At 37.2% G+C, this 11568-nt stretch overlaps 2 protein-coding genes across 3 annotated transcripts in view; one reads left to right on the forward strand and one right to left on the reverse strand.

Moving 5' to 3' along the window:
* Nucleotides 1-612, reverse strand: part of LOC110447804 (CD63 antigen-like) — a 23303-nt gene extending 22691 nt beyond the window's left edge. Inside the window, exon 1 of the mRNA XM_021493736.1 lies at nt 378-612. The gene's annotated coding sequence lies outside the window, so the exon portion shown is untranslated. The remainder of the gene's footprint in view (nt 1-377) is intronic.
* Nucleotides 613-5275: 4663 nt separating this feature from the next.
* LOC110447780 lies at nt 5276-10891 on the forward strand. Of its 2 annotated transcripts, XM_021493687.1 has the most exons (3): nt 5276-5886; nt 9051-9864; nt 9963-10891. In XM_021493687.1, the coding sequence occupies exons 1-2, from the start codon at nt 5403-5405 to the stop codon at nt 9839-9841; spliced, it is 1275 nt and encodes a 424-aa protein (XP_021349362.1). In that variant the 5' UTR covers nt 5276-5402; the 3' UTR covers nt 9842-9864; nt 9963-10891. The 2 variants fall into 2 exon arrangements, with proteins under 2 accessions (XP_021349362.1, XP_021349361.1); XM_021493686.1 differs by having other exon boundaries at nt 9051-10891.
* The last annotated feature ends 677 nt before the right edge of the window (nt 10892-11568 follow it).

An 11568-nucleotide genomic window follows, 5' to 3' on the forward strand; every position in this document is an offset into this window, starting at 1 on the left:
CCCCCCAACGACACATACACATCACTACCAAAATCGCCCACACTCTCTGTTTGTTACACAAAAACTGTGAATTCAACCCCACAATGCCCCCCACCCTATTCCGTTATATACATATAAAAGGAATATGGCCGTTCTATTGTACAGCGGTATGAAATACAATTACAGTGCCATTCATTACAACGCAGAGTGAAATCGATTTCGATCAATATAAGTCCACCATGTCTATTTCAACATGCCATAATTGTCAGTAACAGATGAAATCAACAACTCTGAAATGAAATTAACATTTGAATGAGAAGCTGTTGATTTCAGTGAAACACCATACATGTCATGGCGTTTCGTACATGTTTATGATGGAATTTAAACTATTAACTTACCTTCGCTGGCTCTTAGTAAAATGGCGTCCGATCAAAAGGAAGAATACTTTGAAATGAGTATATGTTCACCTGAATCTCAAGGTATTTCCAATGTAAATCCAATCTACAGATAGACCTATAGTGTTCGGTTACACACACGCACTTGAACTACGGTTATTTTCAATAGAAATTTCTACCGTTGGATTTATTTATAGCACAGTATAACAACCGCATACGTCACTCACCTGTGACAGAGCTGATCTAACCTGCAATAAACCTAAGCACTTTTCTATACCACTCACCTGTGCGGGGCCCAATTGGGGAAATGTTGGATACATTTGAGCTTTAAATACTATTCATTGGTCATATCGATGTGTACACATGTGCGCGGCACAATTGGGGGACATTTTCTATACTGTTGCAAATGTGTTCTGATACATTTTCCCCCCGGAAACATTCAGATTTTGACTTTATGCTCTCCTTGTTATCCTATGTAAACATGTAAATGGAGTGGTGGTTTGTAAGGCACTCAGCGATTGATTAAAGGGTCCCTGTGTACTGGTACAGGGCACAAAAGGGAAATATGTGATTATCTGGTGCCTTGGATGGGTTGATTATAATCTACTAATGATTGAGGCAGGATGCAAATCATAAGTGTATCTATCTTAAAAAACCCAGAGTAGACGGGGGAGAACCTAGGAACCATTCGCCTAATTTATACTCAAAAACGTGCTTCACAAATTGTGCCTAATCATTAATGACGTCAACGCTTATGTTTTTCAGTTATAAGACTATTTTTGACGTATATGTAAATATCTTGCTATATAACCCTATCTAGTAACCGATACGATGTCAATATATGTAAATAGAACTGTCTAGGTTCATATAGCCACATGTTTATATATATATATATATCATAAATCCGAAAAATGATCCTTACGGACGAAGAAATATTACAAAAAGAAAAATTTCTCAACAATGAGTCTTTAGTACTTTCATCTCTTCTAGGAGATTCTTCTGACTGTTTATTTGAAGTATATGTTGTGACGTCATAATATTAGTATAACTAGTATATCTAAATCCTAAACAAATAGTACTCTATGCCTTAAGACTATAGTTTATGTATTTATATTGCTGTGATGTCATTATGGCGGGTACGTCGCTATAGCGAACTAATATGTGACGTCATAGTTTATGACGTCACAACATATACTTCAAATAAACAGTCTGAAGAGATGAAAGTACTAAAGACTCGTTGTTGAGAATTTTTCTTTTTATAATTTATATATATATATATTCACCTAAATAAAAATCCTTCGTTGCAATTATAACGTCACGCGACCACAATTGGTACGCTACCCACATTAGAACACTTTAAAATGATATTTGTTTATTTTCTCCTGATAATATAACCATAGAGATAATCATCAGCTTTTCAACTAATATTTGTTTTGCTTATAGCCAAACTTTATTTCAAAGCAAACTTGTCATAAATTAGAAAAAAATGACGTACGTTGGCGATGTTTTGGAGGATTCTGAAAGATTAATTATAGACATGTTTAAATGTTGATTTCTGGTCCTTAATTATAACCGGATTATATAAAAGTGTATATATAACATTTGTAGTTCAGTATGGTATTTCTAAAAACGATATATTCTGTTGGAATCGACACATCAACTAGTAGAAATAAAAACAAAGTGCATAGCCTGTGATATGGTGTACCTATTTGGGTACTATTCATGGCCGAAAAACGGACGAAATCTCACTCCGAGTTAAGCGTTCTATCTTTAAGAAACAAATCACATACTTTAATGAAAATGAACCATCATGTGGCAGTCTTTGTCAGAAAATCAAGATACATTCTAGATACAAAATCTGGATTTTTAAATTTCATTGAAAACTGTCAAAATTATGGTAGCTTGATGTTATTTATGAAATGATATTGTTTGATATTTAAAAATTGCGAGGACAAGGTACTGCATTTGGCAGAGAACATTGTGACGTTACGTGTACAATTGAAGTGACGTCATAAAGAGAACATTGAATTGCTGCTTTTAGAAACACGTAACACCGAGTCAATATTACAAACCACCTACCCCCACGTGATTATGATCCAGCCAATTAGGATATAGGGAAAGGTTGGGTCATCTTTTATTATTTTTTCATATTATTCCCGACAAGTGATTGGCCAGAAGTGCATCACGTGTCCACCGATAAAAACCGGTATTGACTTGAAGCACGTGATTTTTGTTAAAGAACTGGGTGTTTCTAAAAATAGATTGATGACGTGTCTTCAAACGAACGCACCGTCCCGCTTCCGTAGTTTTTTGCTGTGTTTATTTTCAGATTGCTAACAATACTGTTTTGAAAATAATAAAACAACTGTAACCTGTAGTTACTTTGTGGACCTTTGAATTCGTGGATTAAGATTACCAATGAAATCAACGAAATTAAAAAACCCACGCAAATTAGCGATTTCACAGTATATAACTATACAAGCTTAACGTATATCTGATTCATTATACAGCGAAACCTGTCTACTGTGACCGTTGAAGGAACCACGAAAAAAAGTCACAAAAGGATGATAGTCTCTCAATACAAGACAACTAAAGTGAGACTTTATGATCACATTAGACAGAGATTCGTTTAATACAGGTGGCCTCGAAGACAGGTTTGTGTATGAAAATATGTTCTTGGATCTTTTTCCAGCTTTATATAATTCATAATCGACAATCCTGCCATTTAGATGCTTTGGTGTTACTATAAATAACAAGAGAAGTTTATTCCACTTTTCAAATCTCCTTTTCCGTACGCATCGAAAAGCATTGTGTTTTTCTTGCGTGTCTTCACATGACCTAACTTAAGAACCAAGTTTAACAATTCCATCATAAAATTGGATTAACGTCTCACTATCTATGTTTACTTTGATAATAGCTGAAGGATGACTTCCAAATTAACTCGGCGATATTTCGCTACTATACAGTCTTTTTATTTTGAAAGATGATTATCAATTATGGGCTCTTGTTGAGGTGAATATTCGTAAAGATTAATATCGCTTTCTCGGGTTAAAATAACCACAAAATCACCCCAAAAAAGTCCATAAGCTACAAATGCTAAATTATATTTAAGCCGTTAAAAAATATAGAACGTATGGAAATTGTCAGAATCAAAATATTGCATTAGGCAGACAGCGATATTACGTTACAAATGACCTGACGTCATAAACTGATTATTTATCTGCAAATGCAAAATCGAGTCAATATCACAAATTACCGGCTTCCACGTGCTTATGGTCAAACCAATCAGGATGTACATGTAAGGAAAATGTGCGTTATCTAATGTAAAACATTATTGTCTGTTGTCCAGTATAGAAGATTTAAAATGGGAGTGCCAAAATAAAATAAAATAAGAAACACCTTTTAAAAAGTTTTTAAAGGCCGAGTTTTCATGTATGCAAGTCTGCAAAAGTTTTGTATTGCAAGCATTACGGTGCTAGTGGTTCAACGGGAGGCAACTCGTAACTAATATGTCTCGATAGGTAAACAGATCACATAAACATCAGAAGCCTGAGCCCCACGCCATCTTGCTGTCACCCTGGTAAATTAATAGCCGTTTCGATTTCTACCGAGAAGGCTAGGTAGAACTTCTCTTTAGCTCATTCGATAGAGCGTAATTATCTGTCATTTTTCTCTTTTTTTTTCTTCATTTAAAGTTTTGATTTTCTGATGAATTGAATATTAAACTGTTCATTTGAACAAAAGTTTTCCTTGTTTAGAAATGTGATAGGATATCATTTTGTCGTACCGTGCGACTTTTCGGAGATTTGTTTCATTTTATTTTCTTTTAATTTTCAATTCAGTTCACGAGCAATATACACGAGGTAGGCAGATAGATATTGCTTCAAATTGATTAAAGCTATATCAATTTTAATTAGATAGGTACCATTTATTAGTAGTGAAAACCAAAAAAGACTGCGTCATTTACCGTATAGCTGGATAATTCGGTGGGGATGATATATTCGCGATTTCGCAGGGCAGTACGTGATCGAGAAAATATGATCCGCAAAATAGTGCGACAAGCGTGAAAATGAGCCGTGATAATAATAATCGTAATAGCGAGCGCGTGACGACTCATATACATCAAGAGTATAAAACAAGATGTTTAAAAATAGATTATATCACACATCTAATGGTTTTGTTAATAATTTCTTAAAAACAAAATGCACTTATTTTTTGTTGCTGGTTTTACTCTTACATAGTCTATTCATTTGACCATTTCACACCCTAAATACCGAATGTCCAATCTCTGTGCTTATAAACCGCAAACATTTAAACTGTTGTTTATTCACATGTCTGGATCGCAAACTTATAATCCGTGTAAGTTGAATTTTGTAGTTTTTAGTCAAAATCGCGAAAATTAAAGCCTGCGTAAATTACCCGTTATATGATTTATGAAATGTGTTCCCTTTCGGCTACCATTCCATTTTGTGTACCCTAATGTAAATAAAATCAAAACAAACCCTGCTAGTGGCACACTTTTGTCTGTGTATAACTGCGGGTTGTTTACAGCCGACCAAAGTATATTGTGTTTATTTTGTTATTTTGCTTCTTTTACATTAAACAGACCACTCTACATACTGTTTGCGGATGATAGCCGCATATTCAGTATGAGATAAGTGTTGAAATTTATTTTGTTTTGATAATGTTGTCATCTTTAGTTTTACTTACAGTTAACGTTAAAAATAACGTCTACGTTATGTATGTATAGATACAGGTAGGTAATGTGTTGACTGTAAGATATGAAACTATTTCTCAAAACAAATCTTACACGAGTCGCACTAAACCGAGTATACATGTACATCCATCACATGATAGCACTGTCTATATCTGGCGTATAATCAAAAACGCTTAATCTTAACTTGAAATGCAAGCTGAAAACCCGAGCTCCCACAGCTGTCTGTTCATTCTCTTTTAAAACACCGTCCCGACTCAGATTGCAACGTTGGGTATTTCTAACAGAGCGCGTAACAAGGTTTGAGCTAAAAAATGGCGAACATTGTAGTAAGTTGTGTCTTTCTGTTTCTTTTATTAGCAATTTTTGTTAATTGCGATGTTGATGACATCACAACTTCCCGCCATCTCCGTCTCATCCATGTTGAAATTGACATGCTGACGTCACTTTTGACGAAGAAAGAGTTGGCAAGGCGACAGCTTCAACATTGTGTCACTTCGTTGGAAACTCGCGTCAACGACTCGGTCAGATTGATCCAAAACGAAGAAATAAACATCCGTAAATTGAGGTCAACGTTACATGAGCTGAAAGTGTTGACAGAAAAAGAAAGGGAATTGTATCAAAACATCACTGAGAAAATGCGAGCGTTGTTTCCGCATCGGGTGTTGCTCCGGGGACCAAGAAATACCGCTGAAATGCTGGTAGAACTGGATAATATTTTAAGTCGATTTACTGATGTATTTGCCGAACCCGAGATGGATGAAGTGTCTGCTGAGTGTGGTCCAGGTCCCTGTTTTGGTGAGTTTGTTTGCTTGCTTGTTTGTTTGTTTGTTTATTTTGTATTGTTTACGGCCCATCGACAATTCGAGTCATTTAGGGTCAAACAACCATGTAGAAATATACATTCACAAAAATATATGTATGAAAACCAGAAACAAAAAGGTTAAAATGTGAAAGATGTCAAAATATATCAATAACAAACGAAATGGTTGTAAAATATATCAAAACTTATTTAAGAGATTAATTGAATGTAAATAACCCCTTTCTTGATTGCACAGAGACTATATCAACTAACTGTTTCAAAGAAGGTATATCATATAATCTGTCACGTATTTGTTTGAAATCAGCGTATTCAATCATAAAGTGTTTAACTGTAAATGGTTGATCACATACATGACAATAAGTTTGGTACTCCTAACATTTGATCAACATGTGATTGACCATTTGACGATGTGTTAAAAGAATTTATTGTTCGAGAACGTTAAACAATATTTCTTACTCAGTTTCAGTTATTTGGATTTTCGCATTAATACGGTATAGTTAATCACTATGGCGTTTCTGATAATGTCTTAAATCAAGCATTGGAATGACTCGGTTTTATATTGATGATAATAATCTACACGTTTCTGTTCAATCAATTTCCACTATACGCTTTAGCACATATAGGAAAATAGTTTTGAACGGCTCTGTCTGCATACCATTATAAATGTTAAAAAACGATGCATGTCAATCACGAAACATGCGTTGAAAATAAAAGAGATAATAATAATTTATATTCTTTGTGGCACTATTTGGTTCAAAAGAAAAAACTGGGGTACCAATTAGTGTAATAGTATTTTTTTCCGGGAAATACACAATGTTTTCTATAGTCACCTGTTCTGTCAGGAAGCGACCACTTGGGATTTTCGGTCAAAAATTAAATTCAACGTCGCTTCATGATTGGTCCCCGATTGCTCAAACTGTTTGGCGGAAAGATCCGAACAGTTTCCGATTGGAATAGAATTTCAACTGTGACGGTTCGTGCTAGACTTACTTATAAAAATATCATTTTGATACGTGGATCTCTTTAATCCTCTTCTTCGCATTACAACAGCAGTTTATTAAAGACATTCTTAAAACAGTTTTCTTAATGCTGGTACTGATCGTCATATATTCCGTGTAAAATAATTCAGGTAAAACGTCACGCAAAATGTGTGTTTTATTAAGATAGAATGTGTGATTGGTGACGTGTGCAAATACAGTGTTCATTATTTAGTCCTATGCCGTGTATCCCAGCGTTATAATACCTGAACCACTTTCTACCCCATGTTAGAAGTAAATAACACATATTGGTTGGAATTGAGCATATGCATGTGTGTATATGTAACGTGATATTGGGTCGAATGCTTTCAATCAAGTTACAGTAAATATGAAAAGACATTTTATGTAAGAACTATGCCTTTAAAGCGGTATACATATCACTGGAGCTAGATGGCAATGGTAGATAACATAATTTGTCAGATAATTACCTTAATTGGCGACATTTGATATAACAAACCTATTCTGACTCGGCCAAATGAGAGAACCCGCACCCGTAGCCTTAACATGTACAATAATGCCTTACTAATGTTCTTGTTCATAAACGTTACAGGTAATTATCGGTTTTAGTTTTGAAGTTGAAATATTGCGCGTATGGATTTATCAACATGGGCGAAAGCCCTGTGAAGTATGCTCGTCATTACGTGTAATGCACCCATGTAATCTGATATATTATCTGTGGTGCCCTCTCGTTGACTTTATATTTGTTTCTACACAAGAAATTCTCTACATTTTAATATGTTTACATAATCAATCTATTTTGTATTCATCTAAAGGGCCTGTCACACCTAGCCGCTTTGGGTTGCCGGAGCAATACTGGAGTACGGCGATTTTCGGGGATCGGCACTAGTACGGCAGCGCAACGGTATCAAATCGCTAAGAACGGTAGTACATATCGTCAGCATCGTCAGCACATTGACGAAAAAATAAGCAACGGCAGGCGACGGTAAACTTTTTTGAACTTCCTCAGAAATGCGGCGTTGTGCCGGAGAGAGTAACGGGACTACAACGACAGTACAGAGATAGTACTCCGGTATGACTTTTCGGAGACTTTCCGGTGGCCTCAATGTGTACCGTACAGGTACCGATGTGATACGTAGTACTACCGAATACCACCAAAGTAGTACCGATGCCTTCGGTATAACACTGGCGGTACATCGGTACCACTAAGGTGCCAGAAAAGTGGCATTCGACAGCACATCGGCTCTTACATAGGTAGGCATCTGTATCACAACGGAAACGCCGGTACTACATTGGTATTAGTAAATGCTACGGTCAATTTTGCAAGTGCTTTCTTGCCGGAGCTCTGCCTTAAATTAATTTCTTGTTCCGTTTTAGTCCCAGCGAGGAACATCGGTAGTGTGTAACAGGCCCTTATGCTTTAGTCGCATTTGCGACGGCCGCCGGCCGGGAAGTAGGAATCGGCCGGCTTCCCGGCGTTTCGGGCGCCGGAAAGTTTTTTCCGACGTCTTGGATTTGCCGTGAGTATGGTCATATTACAAACGGGCATCACACAGACACCGCAAACAATTTGCCGAATTAAATCGAACGGACATCTGAAGGATACCGTAGGAAGCCCGTAACACTATCGCATGGCTATCAGACGATGGCCGGGCTGTCGTACGGTAGCCGGAAGATGTTCGTGTGACGGACGGGATCCGTACGGGATAAGTACATGTACGTAGCCCGTACAATATCTGCATTTGATGCGTATATATATGGAAGCACAGAAGTCAACACCTAGCTCCTCTGTGAGAAAATGGCGCCTGCATATGCCCGTATGTGTGCTGTTTGAGGACATGGGGCGGCTACCTTGCGATTGCCTTACGGCACCCGTCCGGATATCGGGCGGTCTAAATGATCTAAAATTGTAAAAAAAACAAACCAAGATAACGGAACAATGCCATTGGGAGCCGTAAGTTAATCTTACGAAATCCTTGTAAGATACTTACGGGGGATTGTCGGTAAGGTGCCGATGAGTTTGGGTAAGAAAAAATCGGGCGGGCACGGGCAACTTTTATTTCCGCGCTAAAAGCTCCTGGCAACCCGTGCGGCGTTTAATATATTATAAGAAGAGTATATGGTTATGTTTCTCTTTCACACAGAGCCTGTGACTCCAGCGCCACAACTACAGACAACTTTAGACCTGTGTGCGAATCATCAGGATTGTGAAGTCTCCTCCTTTGCTGTGACTGAGAACAATGACGTCATCGGCTTGCTGGATGGAAGTGTTGTCCTTTTCTCCGGACAGGACGGTTCTCAGCTGGCTTCCTACAGCTTTGATTTTACGCCTGAGAGAATGACGTACCAAGATCACGAAACGTTCTACGTGGAACACACTCCGCGAAATGACCGCGAAATTTACCGGTACAACGCCACATCCCGACAACTGACGCTGCTGACGTCAATTTCAGACGGCGTTTCTACTTACGGCATGGAATATCTGGACGGAATGCTGTTCATAGGTGGGAAATATGGCCGCGGTATGTTCGTGTTTTTACTTGGTCAGTCTCGCATGGTTAACATTTTTACTTATATCACCAACATTGACCAGTACCATAGTGTCTATATCTGTCCGACGGAGCTCGGGTCAAAGTACGCACTGTTTACGGGTCGAATTGTCCGAAACGATATGATCCTGATAACATCTTCGGGGGAGAGAATCTGCTCGATACCGACAAGCTATGAATACACGATACATTGCGGGGTCGTGAGCAGGGACGGCACGTTCTACCTCCCGGGACACGGGGAGATTGTTCGGTACAACAACAGGTGTGAGCCGACTGGAGCGTTCTCCCTCCCTGATGCGGATAGACGTATTTCGCGTATTGACTTACAGAATGGTAAATTATATGTACACCAATATAACGGTCCGTTTTCTATTTATCAGATCTAGATTCTAAAACAAAAAAGTTTCATAAACGTGTTTGCAGTGTACCCCTTCACCTTAGTCTCATCTTTTTCATCTAAAGCATTTAAAAAGACACATTTTGAGATTACGACAGAAAAAAATTACTTAATTATTTTGCTGTGAATTTATGACGTCATTTCATTGCTTTCGAAGATGTCAAACAAGAGTATAGAAAAACATGTTATAGACTAACCAAAAAGTATCATAAATTGACAAAATACTAGGATTTGTTGGCAGTTGTGACGCGCCAATTGGTGGAAAACAACCAATTTGTGAAAAACAAATCATTTTGAAAAAATCTCAATATGTGAAAACACCCAAAACGTGAAAACATCTCAATATGTGAAAACACCTAAAACGTGAAAACAACTCAAGGTGTGGAACAAATCAATATGCGAAAACGTACCACAGATTGGCACGTCATAATGCGTGCTACCAGTATTGTGATATTAAACTCCTAAATAACATTATTATCTATCAGTGGAGTAAAGTAATACAGTTATTGAACACCTGACACGTACTAAAAACACGGATTGACTACACTCGGGCAACTTTGAGTACGTCGTTTCCTTGATTCCGGAACAAAAGTCTCAAATGAGGGGCTTGCATACTTCTAGAATGAAGGTAAATCAGTAGTAGGCCAACTCTGTGGAACTGAACGATTGGTAAATGTGGACGAAAATGGCTGAAATTTTACATTCTTTATGAAAAAAGGGATATCTTCTGACAAGTACCCTCTCGTTTGAGGCGCACACAAGGTTGGAGACTATCTGTGTTTACCGCAAGTACCCATGCCCCCTTATCACGTGACATGCGAATCGCTATCCCGGTCGAATCCGGAGAGAGAGAGAGAGAGAAACTGTCCCAAAATTGACGGACACTATCCTTAAGCAAATTTAACAACTTAAAGGAAGATAACAGATATTATGCTATCGTATAATAATATTTATTTGTTATTGCATATTAATTATAATTGTATGCAGTGTGTTTCCAATAGATGTGTGTTTATAATCCTCGCAATTAAAGACATTTTGAACCTGCTGTCTTTTGTTTTGGAATATACTTATTATCGTAGAAATCAATCTACTATACTGTGCCTTGTTGATTTAGATCTTAAGAGGATGAAAAGGGGTCCAGTTAATTGTAGAAATCTTTGAGAAAATGTTACCTTATGATTTAAAACTTCGTTTCAAAATCAAGCGATGTACAATACTTTACATGCAATCAACATAGTGCAAATTCAACAATACATTTAAAAACATAATTACTAAATAAATGCCGACTGGAAGTCCCCATTTTTAGTCCCGCAGTCACAAATGCTGCTAATGGAATCTACACCTGCATGTATTATACCTTGAGTAAACTCCGTCAAATTTGACAAATCTGAGGCCATGGCGGCCCTGTTAGATAAATAATCGAAAGTTCCAGTAGAGTTTCCAGTCCCATAACACACCAATATACCAAATTTGAGAAAAAATTGTCATTTTTTACAAAGGAAATTGTTAATACATAGCACAACAAACAGATTACTTTTTTCGATAAATATTCTCATGAATTAAAAGATTACAGCTAGTCAGACTTGCATATAATTCTAGCTAAATTTGCGGTATAACTGTTGAAATGTTGATAGATAATGTATTAGGACACATTTTGAAACACCACAGTGACATTTCACTTTATTTACAAATGCCTTATGATCACTATAGGGATGA

Source organism: Mizuhopecten yessoensis, unplaced genomic scaffold, assembly GCF_002113885.1.
Source record: "Mizuhopecten yessoensis strain PY_sf001 unplaced genomic scaffold, ASM211388v2 scaffold3621, whole genome shotgun sequence".
NCBI lineage: Eukaryota > Metazoa > Mollusca > Bivalvia > Pectinida > Pectinidae > Mizuhopecten > Mizuhopecten yessoensis.